Source organism: Alligator sinensis, unplaced genomic scaffold, assembly GCF_000455745.1.
Source record: "Alligator sinensis unplaced genomic scaffold, ASM45574v1 scaffold737_1, whole genome shotgun sequence".
In the NCBI taxonomy this organism is placed as follows: domain Eukaryota; kingdom Metazoa; phylum Chordata; order Crocodylia; family Alligatoridae; genus Alligator; species Alligator sinensis.
Window position 1 is genome coordinate 1319936 of NW_005841930.1, and position 17077 is coordinate 1337012.

Consider the following 17077-nt stretch of genomic DNA (forward strand, 5'->3'; position numbering starts at 1 on the left):
CGTGCCCTTAGATCCCATCCTCGTCGCCATGTCTCGGACGGCCGGAGCCGACTCGAGGTGATTTAGAAATTACTTGGTCGTTTGGGCGGGCTGGTGAATGGAGAGGCAGACACAGCTTATCGGTTGCAAAAACTTTACTTACGCCGCCTGTAGCCGTGACGCAGGTGGTCCGGTCGTCTGAACAACTATGTCAGTTGCTCCAGCTGGCAAGGCTCAGGCCAGCTAATCCGTCCACAGATTAAGCCGGCGGGGAAAGGGTACATCGGGATTTGCGCTCGGCGACGGGGAGAAGAATCGATAGGTGATCAGTCTATCGATCAGCTCAGCCGCAAGTCAGATCTCTTTAGAGGCACTCTGCAGCATGATCGGGATTTGCGCTCGGCGACGGGGAGAAGAATCGATAGGTGATCAGTCTATCGATCAGCTCAGCCGCAAGTCAGATCTCTTTAGAGGCACTCTGCAGCATGCTCAAAGTTCTCCGACTTGGGCGGAAGTCGCACGAAATTTTAAACGGCTAGCAAGCCAATTACTAGCCGCCACGTAGGAATAATTTAGAACTGGCCAATAGCGGGACACAAATTTGCATCCAAATGGCAGGAACTCTCTTGCACCGAGGTTTTTCTGTTGCAACAAAAACCTTTGCTGTGCAAGAGGCTCTCATGTGGCGGGAAAATTCCATCGTGCCGAGGCATCAAAATCACTGGGTTGTGACACTCCGCAGCTCTGCTGGTGATCGAACTTGCTAAATGCTTAGGACAAAAAGACATTTTTTTAAAGTGTGTATGAAAACATAATCCTACCTTTTTCTGTATCTAGGAAAAGCTATTCCCCCCCCCCTTTGTTTTTAAAAAGTGATCTTCGCTGCACAAAAGTGTCCTTATGGTATCAATTCAGGCGTTAGATACCATGTTTTCAATTTAAGGGATGATTTTTTTTTCCACTATAATTTTCAATTCCAATAAGTGGGCAACTGGTGCCACCTTAGTTCGGGGGGGCACCTGCGCCTCCTGTGACCAGTCTCACCGACCGGGGAGAGCAATCCTGCCAACCGGGGAGGGGTCCTCCCCGGGCGATCCTGCAATGGCCAATTGCTGTGGCTGATCACTGCGATCACTGCAGCCGCTTCTGGGAGTGGCTGTGGCCGCTTCTGAGAGCAAGCGCCGGCTGATCACTGCAGACGCTCAGCAATTGCAGCGATCAGCCAGCGCTTGCAGTGGGTGCACCAGCGTTCTCAGGGGGTGCACATGCACCCCTGTGCCCCCTCTACACATCACCACTAATTATCTATGGGCTCAAGCTCAGCTGGACTTGTATAGATGTGAAAATGTAAGAGGGAAGGACACATGAAATTTTTTCTTTCCCCTTAAGCCATTTGATAAAACTCCTCCATGGTCCCATACACATATAGAAATCCTGCTTCCTGAAATAGTAGGAACAGGACCATGACCACACCCTGTTCCTCTCTTAGCATTAGCTGGAAGACCTGATTAGACATATTCAGAGGTGTACACTGCATTGATGTAGTGCATGTATTCCTTAGGTAAAATAAGCTAGTATTTTCATCAGTAGTGCAATTGAGGGGTCATGACCAGGCATCACTTTTGGAGGAAGAGGGGGTACACAGAGCTGCCCCATTATGCCTCTGATTTCCATGAGGGCTCCAGCCGCCAAATAATGTCAGCACTAGCAACACAAATATCCAGTGTTTCCTTAAAATTCACTTGTATGCCAGAGGAATGGATAGTAAATGTGAGGTTTATTAAAACAATGGTAGGGGAGACCTTAGAAATTATAGATTAAACCCTGAAGCCCTCTTTCAAGACCATCTTAACTGTCTGAATAATTAATTAATAACAGGTAAAAATGCTTTAACATTATGTGATAAGGACAAACTGTCTCTAAAAGAAAATTATGCCTTTCAAATCTACTAGAATTCTCTGACTCTGAGGCCATCTCCACATACAGGCATACAGGTAAAGGAACGGGATCTAGATAGATGGGATCTAATGCATAATCCACGCAATCGCGCCTCCTGTCATGCCACACATGCACAGCAGGAAGCATGACTGTGGGATCAAAAATCAAATCCCATCATGCCTTATTGCCAGTGCAGGGGGAACCTGATTCCAGGCTTCTCCTTTAAAGGGCAAAAACATGGGAAATCATGGGTTTCCCTTTGCAGGCTTGCCAAGTTCCAGTCCAGCCTGCAAGGGTCTGAGGGAGGAGGGCAATTGGAGGCTGCCGGTGTCATGTGCACGTGTACGTGCACATGCATGTGGCAGCCAAGTAACAGTGGAGAGCAGCTCCCTCCAAGTAAGTCTGTGGAAGGAGGGGAGGATGGAAGGGGCAAAGGCCATGCGCTGGGCAGTTTGGGGCATACAGCTTTCCTACATTCATTTTTTATCAACAGGGATCCAGCTTTTCTGCTTCCTGCAGAAAAATGGGGATTTTCCCCTATAAAGGAGAATATTGCAGATTTTCCTACAGTGTATATGCTATACCTTAAATAGAACATGTAGATGGGGGGGCATATAGCTTTCCTAAAAGTCTTTTATAAAATCCTTTACAAGATGCAGTTAAATAAACTGGTGTGAAAACTTTCAGAGGGACCTAGAAATGTAGGTGACTGAGCAGCCAGGAGAAAATAATATAATGAATAGTTGCTGGTTAAATGAGTATTTATATTCTATACATTAAATTAAAGGCGTCCCCTGCCTCCAATTGCCATTGCCCCACTCTCCCCAGTCCTAAGCAGCTCCTTGCAGGCTGGAAGGCTGCTGGCTCGCAAAGGGAAATCCTCAGTTTCCCGCTTCAAAGGAGAAAATCTGCAGTTTTCTCCTTTAAAGGGGAAAATCCTCATTTTCCTTCAGGAAACAGAAAACCTGGATCCCTGGTGATAATGAATTCACTGATGTATGTTAAGTCAACTGTATGTTGACACAAGTACAGTATGGTAAAGAGGAGTACAATAAACAAAAAAAACCTTATAAAGTATACAAGTGCAGCCAGTACATATGATTGTGACAGCAACCTCAACCTGACATGAACAGGATTACTGAAAGCCATGTTCTGGTTACATGTACAGTACTTCAAATCCATTCTGGAGATGCCTGAATGTTATCTCTTATGAAGTAAGATGCTGACTGTTTGTGGAAAAGAGAATGGAAATAGACAATGAGGTAGTTGATTGGAGGACAACTTAAATATAACTTTAATTATATAACTTGTTCAAAATAAATACAAAAATCACACCATGCCCTTTAATTACAGTTGTTGTTTTAACGTTCTCATGGTTTTGCTGCATGATTTCTTCTCAGTTCTCACAAGCATTTATCAGAATTGATGCATCTTAACTTTTCAGGATATAAAATGTGGGTAAAAAGTCACTTTACATAAAAGAGGTGGAAACAGAGTTTCACTGGGGCAAGGGAATTTTGGCCCATTTTTTTTCTGAATACCTTGTGCGGCAGGGAAAAAACCCACTGACGTAAGGGTTGACTTTGTTTTCCAGCCATGTTAGCTCACATCTGTCAGTAAATACTGGTTTTAAAGGCTGCATGAAAGGTTTCCAGTTTCAAAAGAAAGATTTCAACTTGTTAGAGGAGTCTGGAACCCTGGGAATCAGCTACGGCTGCCCAGAAGAATCACTGGTAAGTTCAACACCATGCATAAGTCTACAACTAATTTTTTTATTCTGAATGTGACTTAACATGCTTTATAGACTAGGTAGGGTAGGGTTATAATTCAGAGAGACCCCAACAATTGGAGGATTGGACCAAAAGAAATCTCATTAGGTTCAATAAGGAGAAGTGCAAAGTCCTGCACTTAGGATGGAATAATCCCATGCACCAGTACAGGCTGGGGACTGCCTGGCTAAGCAGCAGCTCTGCAGAAAAGGACTTGGGAGTCATGGTGAACAGTAAGATGAATAGGAGTCAGTGTGCCCTTGTTGCAAAGAAGGGTAACAGCATACTGGGCTGCATTAGTAGGAGCATTGCCAGCAGACCAAGGGGAGTGATTGTTCCCCTCCATTTGGCACTGGTGAGGCCACATCTGGAGTACCGTGTCCAGTTTTGGGCCCCCCACTACAGAAAAAAAGTGGACAAATTGGAGAGTCTAGCAGAGGGAAACAAAAATGTTGAGGGGACTGGGGCACATGACTTCTGAGGAGAGGCTGAGGGAATTGGTCTATAGAAGAGAAGACTGTATTTAGTCTATAGAAGGGAAGACTGAGGGGGGTTTGAATATCAACCTGCAACTACCTGAAGGGGGGTTACAAAGAAGATGTGTCTAGATTGTTATCTGAGGTGGCAGATGACAGAACAAGGAGCAATGGTCTCAAGCTGCAGCAAGGGAGGTTTAGGTTAGATATTAGGAAAAACGTTCTCATTAGGAGGGTAGTAAAACACTGGAACAGGTTACCCAGAGAGGTTGTGGAGTCTCCATCCTTGGAGAACTGGCCCAACAGAGTCTAAAGGAAAATATTTTATATATCTTTTTATTACTAACTTTATTGTATTGCTAAAAATGCAACATTGCATGCATTGTACAGTATAATAGGAAATTGTATAGTATTGTATTAGTACTGAAAAGTATTTTAAAAACACTATCTACAGCCCACTTGTGACTTTGTTTACTTGACATGCAGCTGTCTCGCAAAGCATATTTCAATGGAGAGAGCTTCATTGCATCCAGCCAAAAAGGATCTCCCTTTGATGATTTTGAAGGAGGATTCAATTTCCGAACCTTGCAGCCTAATGGGTTGCTATTCTATTATACTGAAGGAGTGAGTATACTTTTCCTTGGTGTTTTCTAACTTACCCATATTTGCCATCTAAACTAGGAAACATGGAATGTAAATATGTTGGGTTAACCAAAACAGACAGCCTAAAGTATCAGAAAGTGTCAGGTCTGTAAGGAACCCTACTGTAAAGAAGTGATGTGAAGTACTATAAAAGAAGAACCCAAAATCACAAATGGAATGCGAGCAATGCTGGACTGATGGAGATTGGGTCCTAAATGGGAAATAATGGAGTAACTGTTTAATGAGTGCCCTAAATATCAGATCCAAAGAAACCATTTCTCTTCTAACTGGCACACTTTGGCCCTGCAAAAAACCCTAGGGGAACAGCAATAATATGTATGTGAGAAGCAGAAGGAAAAATAAATATTACAGGAAAAGTCACAGGACTTTGAAGCTTACTGCAATATGCTTGTCTTTGAAACATGTTTTTGTTTTTTTTGTATTTCAGTCAGATGCATTTTCCATCTCCATGGATAAAGGTGCTGTAGTTTTAAATACAACGGGAATCAAAGTTCAGTCAAAAGATAGCAATTACAATGATGGTAAAACTCATTTTATCATTACTTCTGCCTCACCGGAAAGGTAATGCTACTCAGCCTGCTTTAGTTCACCACCACCACCACTATCTGATATATAATATTTATACAGTGCAAGTTGTCTATTAATGTTTTTGTAAAGCAGATTTCAAAGCCACTATTTTAGGTTTTTCCATACTAGACCCTTCTTGCAAGGGATAAACAATTAAAAAATACAAACCTTAAATCTATATGGTTGTAGTCTACTCTGCTTGACCGCAGCGTGCAATTATTTTAATAAAACTTTGTCAGGGGGGAGGAGGGGTACTATTTTAAGCTTGTGAAGATTTTTTTTTTCTCATGAAAAAACACAGATAACTAAAAGCTACTAATTGGCAAATGATTAATTCTTCAGAAGAACTGACTGCTTGCTTTGTTAAAACACCCCAAAAATCTTAAATTAGCTGAGTCATCTTTGCTTAGAAATGTCATATTGAATATACATGGTAAAAACTGTCCATAATACCTTTATTGGTTGCCAGGCTGTAAAAATTTTAGATTCAAGATGGCAAGGAACAAGCCCCACTTGTTGGAAAACCTGAAATATTTGTTTCATTTAAACCTGTTCACTTTATCACCATGCTCAATTTTAAAAAAACCTCTTATAATTCAAAACCAGGTTTTCAAAGTCTTCCTTACAGTCATTTGTCTATGGAGAGAGAACCTATTCTTGCTAATTTTTCAGACTCACATGGAGGTTTGCATGTGTGACCTGTCATTTACAATAATTTTAAAGAAATATTTTTCAAAATGTTGCATATATATCAGGGTGGACAAAATATGGCATGTAGGCTGGATCTGGCTCACCAACTGTTTGTATCCAGGCTGCAGGTGGGCAGCTTCAAAGTCATGGGATCAAGGTCACGAGGAGCCAGTGGTTCTGGCTGCTGGGTCATGCCGGGCACATCCCAGACCCTTCCACAACTTACACTAGCTCCTGCCCTGTGCACCAGAAGCACACATCAATGCATTAGCTGCAGTCCCAAGCAGCCACCCCAATCCGCACTGGGAACTTGCCAGCAACGTCCACAGCTGGCAGCATCCACAGCTGATGCCAGTGCCCCTCTGGCACTCCTTCCAGCGTGCAGGGCAGGAGCTGGTATAAACTGTTCAAGGGGCAGAACATTGTGGTGCTGTAGCTGTGGGGATGGTTAGGGCAGGAAGGGGAGAGAGAGAGAGACATGTCAGGGTGCGTTGTAGCTGTAGATATAGTTTGGGCTAGGACCCAGGGCAGAGCAATGATCCATTCTCCACATGCACTGCCCAGAGAACTGGTGCCTGACACAGGGGCGTAGGGGCAACGAATCATGGCTCTGCTTCATGCTTGGCTGGGATGGGGCCAGGGCTGGTATCTGGGGGAGCAACATCTGGAACAGGTGGGGTTGGGGCTGGAATCACAGGGTCCTGGCCCCGGCCCCGGCCCCAGCTCCATGCTGTCACTGCCCTATGATTCCAGCCCCAGCCCTGCCTGCCCATCCTGCTCCCAGATGCCATTTCCCCAAATCCCATCGCTGGCCCCATCCCAGCTGAGAGTGGAGCCATGATCTGCTTCCCACACACCCCTGTGATGGGTACTGGTTCTGAGGGTAGAGGCATGCAGGGACCAAGGCCCTGGCTCCATGCCATCACAGGTCCATAAACCCAGGGTCTCCATAGTGACTGGCTGGGACCCACCTGGGCAGGGCACAGAGCCAGGCAGACAGGATGGGGCTGCTTAGGGAGTTTTGGTGAGCTGCTGCACAAGGGTGTGAGCAGTGTTGACTCAGCCCACAACAGCTCACTAAAATTCCCTGTGTGTCCTGTGGCCCAAATAATTGCCCACCCCTGATATATACAGGGGCACATTTTGATACATTAATCCTGAAATAATAATGATGATTATTGGGAAGCTTTGCTTTTGATTTTAGGATTTATCACAAAGGATCAGAATGTAGAAACACCTAATCTAATATTTTTGGTTGTTATTGACCAATATTTGCTGTTTTCAGATGTAGGCAATATGACATTAGAAAGGTGGGACCCTTTCTGCCTTGTGTTGCAATCTTCATGTGTTAAATTGTACTTTCCTTGTAGTCTCAGTAATCACAACATTTCATAAACATCTCAAGGATATCTCTAATGCTGTGGGCCATTGAACCTAAGCTACCATCATAGCTAATTTTTTGCTGCACAGCTGGAAACAAAAGGGTTTCTTTGTGCTATTCAGTGAATCATCTCCTGACCTCTGAATTATGCAACATATATGCAAAATGGAATACTATCTGAATAGACTGCTCCAAAAATATCAGTTGTTAAAAGGACGTTTACTCTTCGCAGATACGAGCTGATTGTAGATGACAAAAATTACAGCAAAAAGAATCCAACTAAGGACAAATCAGGGCCAAAGCCTGAAAGTGCTAAGAAATTCTATTTTGGTGGCTCTCCCCTCAGTACTCAATATGCCAATTTCACCGGATGCATAAGCAATGCCTACTTCACTAGGTATGTAACATCCTCACAGTATACAAAAATCTATGTCTGATGACACAGAGAGTTATACTAAAGAGAACTAATTATTTTCACAGTAAAAATATTTTTTCTTGTTTTCCCAGTGTGTGCAAACTTCTGTTTCTCTTATTTACCATCAAATCTGTCAGAACTGCCCTGCTAGGTCAAGAAATTGTTAAACTGGAAATAACTGCTGATGTAAATCAGCTTTTAGTACTGCACCTGTTACTTCCTTTGGTACAAGATGTAATTTGCATAGCTGTTAATTTACATTTCTATTATGTAATTTCCAGGATTGCCTCTGAAATAAAAGGATGATGCATTGCAGGGTCCTCCTGAGTTGTAAGCTCAGTCTTGGGAAAACCATCAGGTTTTGCTGTATTTTGCAAACTGTTTCTATATAGTTTTTCCAAGGAAATGTAGCGCAGAAAACTGAAGCCAGTTTTGTGTGTACAGAGCAGGTACAACGCAGACAGAAACTGTGCAAGATGTACAGTGTCCCACCAATATTTTATCCTAAAAGGACCATCTAAGGGTGAATAGATATTTCATATTTTCTGTTGCTTGCTGAGAAAAGTACTGCCAGATGGGAAATTGCTTTACTATATAGGCACCTGCCCCCTAATAACTATAATTAATATGTACTCAGATTTTTTTTTCCAAAATAAATTTATCCAAACCAGTAGTGGTATAGCACATCGGGGTCCCAGGGGTGGCGATGAAATCCCTCTGGTGGCTCCACAACTGGTACCCGCTCCACCCCTAGGGCATCTTCCCATGTCACCCAGCATGCCTTGATGGTATAATAATCATAATGGGGAGGCTGTCCATGGGCCTTTGCATGACCCCAGTTCAACTGAACCCCTGCTAGGGTTCCCTGGCACCCTACTGGTCCATACTATTCCTCAGGCCCCTCACTGGACCTCTCCAGTCCCAAGCACCTCACTGGGCTGCTCAGGCCGACTGTGCCCTGTAGGGCATCCAAAGCCTTAGAAGCTAATTTCTTGGCTCCAAATCCTCCCCTACACCATGCCCCAAGCCTCACGGGTGTTATTATACCATTGTTCTCTTGTTGGCGCTTCGACCTCCTAGGCTTCCACCCCTTCACTCTCGCTAGGCCTTCTAGCCTGGGCCCACTGTGTTGGACCTGGCCTTGATGCACTAGCTCCAATTTGTCCCTTACGGTCACCAGACCTTTGGCCCTTGTCTGCCAGGCCTCATGCCCCTGTGTGGCTGCACCCCTCCTCAGGCACCAAGCTCCTGGCCCCTGCCTGGCCCTGTAAGCCTTGCACTATGCCCACTCCAGGTCGATAGTCACTTGGGCTTTGAGGTTGCCCTTGGCAGGGTTCAAGGCGATCACACACCCCTCAGGCAATAGTAGGACCTCTGTAAACCACCCTTATAGTCCCAACCCAAACCACCAGTCTAAATATAACATAACATAAGCCTCAGGGTTGTAACATTACCAGCAACAATGGAAGCAGCCCTTTACCCCTTTAAGAGGGCAAGCCTTCCTTCACCCCTCATGCTGGCATACCTCCTAGACTGGGTTCCTTGTGAGCTCCCCAAGCCACACTGTTCCTGCAGGCTGGTGTTGCCAGGTGTACAATAATTATGGTATTTGTACAATAATTTCAAACATCGCACAATATACAATCAATAATAGCAAAAATGTTCAAAACATGCAATAATTTTTGAGGCAACTATTTGATGCAGCCTATGCAAAACCCAAATCACACTCAGAGTGTCTTAACCAACTTTTAGGTTTGCTGTGAGCACTTTATTACAACTGCTTGCCTTGAAATAAAACTATGCTTTAACCTTGATGACCCAGTTCTCACTCACTCACTGGCGACTTACAGTGAGCAATATAAAGTAAATAAGAAGAGAACTTATTTGCATATTTTTTCAGTGTACAATAGTTTTTCAGCAAATACAATAATTTCGAGCTTCCAATATGATCGTTTCGTATTCAAGACCTGGCAATGCTGCTGCCAGCAGAAAAGCAGTCAGTCCAGTGTCCCTGGGTAGCTCTCCCAGGCAGGAGCTCCTAACCCTGCAGCTGGCAGGGCTAGACTGGCTTGCCAGCCTAAGCCCCAGGTTTATATCCTCCCAGGGCCCTGCCCCATTCCGGTCAGCAGGCTGCCTGCAGGTGCTAACTAATTGCCTCATTTATCCCGTTGCCCTGACAACTGGCAGCTGCTGTACCCTGCCTAGCCTGCAGTGGTCCCTGGCTGGGCTGCTTTTACCTTAAAGGAACAAGGAGCCCCAGGCTCTCTATTACAGATGGCTATTGGAAAATTAGAAACATGTAACAATTATAAGGCTCCTTGGGCACATCTGCACGTTCATTAATGCACCACAGTTACTGCGCATTAAGTTTAGTACTTGTGTAATCAAGTACTAAATCAATGCATAGTGCTGGAGCATGCCTTTTTAATGACGTTACCGCGCAGTAGCCTAATAATACTGAGCAGTAGCATATTAGCACCATTTGTGCTGTGATACACTACTGCACAGTATTATAAGGGTACTGAGCAGTTAGCAACTCATATAGACGTGCCTCTTGAATAATAATAGCAAGCCAAACTTGGCTTGCCCAGCACTACCCATACCACGGGTTATAGCAGAGCAGGCTCCACAGAATACCTGAACTGGTGGGCAGGGAGTGAGTAGGACATTTCACAGTCTCAGTGAGGAAGTGTTAAGAGCAGAATGGACATAGGCTATGATAAATTGGTTTCCCAGTAAAGATAGATAGATATGCTTCTAAGGCAGCACTGTTATATGCTGGCCCTTACTCAAGGAAAAAAAATAAGGTATTTGCAACCTCACACAGATTTGTTTTCAAGGATTTTAAGTCACAAAGTCTTTTAAAATATCAGTTTAAATATAATTTAAAGATCTGTATTTTTCACAATGATACTAAATGAAAAAACAGCTATATATTTGACATTAACTTACTATGGATATTTTGATCATGTTTTAGTTCTTCTATGTAGAAAAAGTTATGCTTAACCAATTTCTGATAACTATTCATAACACCTTCTCCTCTTTGAAACACAGGTTGGATCGAGAAGTTGAAGTTGAAGATTTCCAGCGGTACCCAGAGAAAGTTCAGGCTTCCTTTTATGGATGTCCTGTTGAATCCCCTCCCGTTGCTCTTCTCCATAAGAAGGGAAAGAATTCGTCAAAAGCCAAAGGAAGTCGTAATAAAAAGGTTAGTTAGCACCAAATTACTTGTGACTACTCTGATACCAGCTTCCATTTGGCCAAAGTCCACAGTATATCACGATCTTAAATTTGCCAGATGGTTGTGGTTCCAAAAGAGGTCATTTGAAAAACAACAGAGGATGAGACTTGATCCCTTTGAATGTGCCTTAATTCCAAACAGATGCTCTGCCTTTGCCAAGATTCTCTAGCCCAGTGATTTGTCTGGAGAAAAGGAGATATAAAAGCTGTACTAAAAATCAGGGAGTATTGTAGCAGTTACAGAAAAAGAATGTAGTAGTTCACTGAATCCCAGTACCAGAAAGGACATGATATAATTTCCCCAACAGAAAATTTTCAGATACAAAATTATTTTACACTTGATCTCTTAGCAAAAATATCTACTGTAAGTCTTCTACTAGTAGAGAGTTACAGACCAGCATTAACCTTATCCCAACTTCAGCTGCATTAACCTCAGCTTTCCTGCTTTCATTCAAGGGGTTGGACCAAATTAACTCTGAGGTCTTTTCCAACTCAGTGATTCTGTGATTCAAAGAATACTCACACCTTTCTATTGTGCCTTAATTTTTGAGGTGTCCTAGCAAGTGTGAGGAAACGGGTCTTCTCCTGTTTTCTCTACAGTTTAAAAACACTGTGCTTATTTCTGCTTTCAGCTTCTTCCATGCAGTTCCATTAAGTACAGTCAGCTTTATACTGTATCATGTATATCATCATTATTATTATTATCAATATGCACGTCTGCATAGCACATATATTATTATATATACTGATTAGTAATATTACTGTTATTTACAATCAGAGTAAATAACAGTAAAATGTCGTCCCACTATATTAACACTGAACTAAACTGAACTGTAATAGAGCTCACATCATTTAAAGGGAAAAAAAACTCGAAGCCTGGGTTCACATAGGCAGTTTCATAAGAATTGTCATGACATGTTATTATTTGCCTCTATCTGCTCTCCTTCTGTGTCAATACTACATATGAAAGAAGACACTCATTATGATAAAACTGTTTTATTTAGGGACATATATCACTTAGATTTGGAACAACTCCAGGTATTTTTATAAACACTTTGTTAAAACATTCCCCACTGGCTAGATAATATTGTTACCGCTAATCATATCCACATCCACTTGGAAACTTGCTAATCAAGAGTTTTTTGTATGAAGGTGGGAAGAGACAAAGACAGAATCTCACAGCTTTTAACTGACTTCAAAAAATTAGACCAAGAAATCAGTGCACAAAGAGACCCTCACTGCCACTTGTCCAAGAATCCTAAGGCAATTGACCATGCCTATCAATTTGGAGGAATAGCGAATAGTCGGCAGGAGTTTGACTACATACCAAAGGATTTCAATGATGGGTAAGATAATAGACAGCAACCCTAGAAATGAAAAACAGCTTACAGTCCAGGAAAAACAGCAATGGAAACAAAAACCTGGAACTAATAAAATGTATTCCTGTCATTACTTGGATTATATGCTGTAGCCCTTTCATGAGTCCTTCATCTGTTTTGTCTCTTGATATATCTTGTTTCCCTGTCTATTTATTTGGCATCTAAGCCATTCTGGTTGCTAGTACAATATAAAACAGTACATTCTAAAACTTTGGAGCAAGCAATCTTCATCCCTTTCATGTCACAAGGCAGTAAGATTTGGGCCAAGTTCTGCAGTTTCATTTAATCCTAACTATTATGCCTGTTCACATCAATAGGTGCTTAGCCTCAGTAAAAAATGTGGGACCTGATCCAATGTTAATAATATTACAATATCATATTGTGACATAAAGGACTTAATTCAAAAGTATGTTACCAAACTGCAGGCTATATCACACCACCAGTCTCCACCCACAACCAGTAATGATTTCAGAGAAAGAGGCATGGCCTTAAGTGAACGTATTTGTATAGGAATCACTATACCATCTACTGAAGTTTAGTCTAGTCATATCTCGTGTGGGTTATAGCAGGTTTTATAAAGCTATGCAGTGAATTAAAGCATGAAGCTATAGACACTGTGTCCAATTCAAAGAGCAATGGAAAAGTAAGTGAAAAGGCCTGGGTAGCAAAGACATTTAGACTTCACACATTCACAAAAAGTGCCGTATGGTATTTTATGACTATAAATGGTCAGGATCTTGGCTTAATTTTTATACATAAGACAGAAAATTCAACAACACAATGCTATGTAGCAGCAACAGTAGGGTACTGTCTCAGAGGTAGAGTGCCATATATTGACTTGCAAACAATGGGACTATTAAATTTGATTTAATTCAATTCAGTGTTTTCCAAATATCTATTTCAAGTCTGATGTTGAAATTCAATGTAATACATACGAAAAAGAGGGATCATAAACCCAAAGTGTAGCAGAAACATTCATCCCTAATCACTGCTTTTTGTTTTAATGGCCATGAATGCTATTGTATCATAATGTTATTGTTTATTTTAAAATAGCTATGACTTTTGACATTTTTAAGTCTTTCTGGGTTATTAGGTGTATTTTACATGAAAGCAGGTCAGCAAACATAACTGAGAACCTTGAGAGTTGTCAAGCTAAACCTTGGATTAGATGAGAAGCTATTAGAAAGCTGGAACTCAGCAGTGACGTTCTGTAACACTAACAATCAGGCCAGTAAACTCTCATACCTCCACTACACTAAAAGGAGAGTTTAACATTGCCCCAACATTTTTCATATCTCCACTGCTATTAGCAATATTGGGAGGCCAAGGGCACAAAACATTGTAATCACCATCCCAATTAGACCTTCTGCTTTGATATGCTTTTGTGTGTAAGAAATGAATATAATATTAATTCTGATTGATCTGTATGGAATGATCTATATCAGTGGTGCCCAACCTATTCAGCCTAAGACCAGATGAGAAGCATGGGGCCAGTCTGCAGGCCAGATTCTGCATGCAGGTTTGGTCTTTGGGCCGGATCCAGTGTGGAATCAATCTAGGATGTGATCCAGCACACCAGCCCAGTCACATGCACCAGATCTAGCTATGGAGTGACCCCACGTGTCCGATCTAGCCATGGAGCAACCCTGAGCAACAGCATGGTCTGGGCTTTGTTCATCTCCTACTTGTGTCATCCAGCCCACAGGACTCCCCACAGTTCTGGAAACCTGGTGATCGGGAAGCAGCAGAAGTGTTAATTAATGCTTCCACTGTTACCCTGCCACTAAATTTCCAGGCCTGTGAGGAGCCCCTTCTGACAGATAACGCAGCTCCACAAGCCAGATACAGCCCATGGGCCATGGGTTGAGCACCACTAATCTATATGCATTATTCCCCCCTAAAATTTTGATTTGGTTTTCAAAAGAATTTAATCTGGTTAGTATCTGCTCTGGCTTCTAGTCAAAAACCATATGGAGCATACATCAAAAATATAATTTCTATAAGTAAGGAAAATATCCCCTACCACAAAAGGATAAATCTTGATTTTTCCCTCTCTGCACAGTGGCACTGTCCATTACGAATTGACAAATATCTATCCTGATAGTAACATGACATTTTTATTTTACAGATCTCAGTTCTCCATTAGTCTGAAAACTCACTCATCCCATGGAATGATCTTTTATGTCTCTGATCAAGAAGAGAACAACTTCATGACCCTTTTTGTTGCCCATGGACGGCTCATTTTTATGTTTAATGTTGGTCACCAGAAGATAAGGATTAAAAGTCAAGAAAAGTACAATGATGGGCTTTGGCACAATGTAAGTCAAAGAAATGGTTGTTAGGATGACGTGCTTTAGAAACTATAGTTATAAAAGTGATGCTCTAACAATTCGTTTTCAGCAAAAGATTAATCTTTGTTCTGAACCACATATACATAACTATGCGCTGAGACATTTCTGCTAACATTTAAAAATCTACTGTAAAATCTCTCTCTCTCTCTCTCTCTCTCTCTCTCTCTCTGTAAATGTTGCTAAATCATTAACTGGGAATAAGGTGGCTAGCTGCCAAATCACTTATAGTCATCCAGATATTTACCACAACAACAGCTGCATGGAAGAAGTAGGGATGAGCAGATTTGAAAGATCAAGTATTGACCAAAACAAGCAAATAACAAGCCAAGTTTGGTTAGGCTTAGAGCTGGAGGGGAGGGCTGTGGAGAACTAGAGCAAGTAAAAGGAAGAAAAGAGTTGGAAGACAGGTAAGAAAGAAAATTAATGGTATGTAAAACAACTAGTTTGCGGCTGCTTGCAAAGTAAGAATGAGATAACCTTCTTTTCTAATATTGTGCCATTATCTCAGGTCATAGAGTTGTCTACAACCATTATCTTCTTCTGCTGTATAAATGGTGTTTCCTCAACAGTTTGATTATCCTTTGGTTAAACAATTAACATGATTTTAATAGGAATTTTTCTCCTGTTTAGGTGATATTTATTCGGGGGAAAAATATTGGTCGTTTGATAATTGATGGCCTTCGAGTATTGGAAGAAAATGTTTCTACTGATAAAACCTGGCAAGTCAGTGAGCCACTCTACATAGGGGGTGTGGCTCCAGGAAAAGCTGTGAAAAATATCCAGGTAAAGTAGACATGCACTATTGAATAAGATATATGTAATTAAAATGTTGACTATACAGATAAACAGAGGCAAAAGCATATTGTGGCATTGATCCTGAGGCATTGTTGGAATGCACACAGGGTACATCAGGAGTCAGTTGTGAAAACTGGGTGTAAGACACATTTGTTCTGTGAAGCTGGTGACTGGGGCTTGACATCCTAGCAATGCTGAGGACACCAAGGTGTCATTATGACAGCTACAAGTATCTGAGGAGGAGAGACATGCCCCTTGGTCAGGCTGATGGGAAAGGATGTTGAAGAGGCCATCCCATTAGCTCTGCATCACTGGAAGATGCTCCTTCAAGGGAATGATTCTTACTTGAATAATTAGATTGGCATTAGTGCTGATTTGGAATTAAAAGTGCCTCACAAGGGTTCTGTTGGTGTTCTATATTAATCCTAATCTAAGGATTAGGGGCATTTTTCCCCATCTAAAAATCTCATCACAAAATAGTATTAATAGTAGAATTACATTTAAAATGTAATTCTATCATTAATTGTATGATATTAATCGTATGATACTTGTAATTCTATCATTAATCGTATGATTAATGATAGAATTACAATATATTTCAACAAGTACTATTTTAACAAGAGGCTCCTACAAAACTACTCCTATTTACCAGCAATAAAATTGGGTATAGTAGTTTCATAGTAGCTAGGGTCAGGAGGGACCTGAACAGATCATCTAGCCTGAGCCCCCGCCACAGGCAGGAATGAATGCTCGGTTCACAGGACCCCAGACAGGTGATCATCCAACCTCCTCTTGAATTTACCCAAGGTAGGGGCGAGGACCACTTCCCTGGGAAGTTGGTTCCAGATTTTGGCCACCCTAACTGTAAAATATTGCCTTCTCTAACCTAAACCTATTCTCCATCAGCTTATTACCATTGTTCCTCGTCACCCCAGGTGGTGCTGGGGAGAATAGGGCTCTGCCTATTTTCTGTCGATCTCCCCTGATGAGCTTGTAGGCAGCCACCAGGTCCCCCCTCAGCCTCCTCTTGCTGAGGCTGAACAGGTTCAGGTCCTTCAGTCTCTCCTCATAGGATCCTGTCCAGCTGCACTCTCAAGCGGGTGGCCCTCCTCTGAACCCTCTCCAGGCTGGCCACATCCCTTTTGAAGTGCGGTGCCCAGTACTGAACGCAATACTCCAACTGTGGCCTGACCAAAGTCGCAAAGAGGGGGAGTATCACTTCTCTAGACCGGCTTGAGATGCACCTTTGGATGCATGACAAGTTATGGCTGGCCTTGCTGGCTGCGGTCTGGCATTGGTGGCTCATGTTCATCTTGGAGTCAATAATGACTCTGAGATCCCTTTCTGCCTCTGTGCTTTCAAGAAGGGAACTCCCCAGCCTGTATGTATGCTGTGGATTCCTTCTCCCAAGGTGCAGCACCCTGCATTTGTCTA

General features: G+C 42.3%; 1 protein-coding gene and 1 long non-coding RNA gene across 4 annotated transcripts in view; one reads left to right on the forward strand and one right to left on the reverse strand.

The window, feature by feature from the left end:
• LAMA4 (laminin subunit alpha 4) overlaps positions 1-17077 on the forward strand; it is a 181049-nt gene that overhangs the window by 147806 nt on the left and 16166 nt on the right. For all 3 annotated transcript variants that reach the window (XM_006019468.3, XM_025198838.1, XM_025198839.1), the window contains 8 exons: positions 3512-3650; positions 4649-4786; positions 5253-5386; positions 7696-7860; positions 10933-11086; positions 12271-12464; positions 14626-14815; positions 15479-15631. In XM_006019468.3, coding sequence (XP_006019530.1) covers positions 3512-3650; positions 4649-4786; positions 5253-5386; positions 7696-7860; positions 10933-11086; positions 12271-12464; positions 14626-14815; positions 15479-15631 — 1267 coding nt within the window. The remainder of the gene's footprint in view (positions 1-3511; positions 3651-4648; positions 4787-5252; positions 5387-7695; positions 7861-10932; positions 11087-12270; positions 12465-14625; positions 14816-15478; positions 15632-17077) is intronic.
• Positions 11114-17077, reverse strand: part of LOC112549564 — a 23229-nt gene continuing 17265 nt past the window's right edge. The window contains exon 3 of the long non-coding RNA XR_003093025.1: positions 11114-11301. This is a non-coding gene — a long non-coding RNA (uncharacterized LOC112549564). The remainder of the gene's footprint in view (positions 11302-17077) is intronic.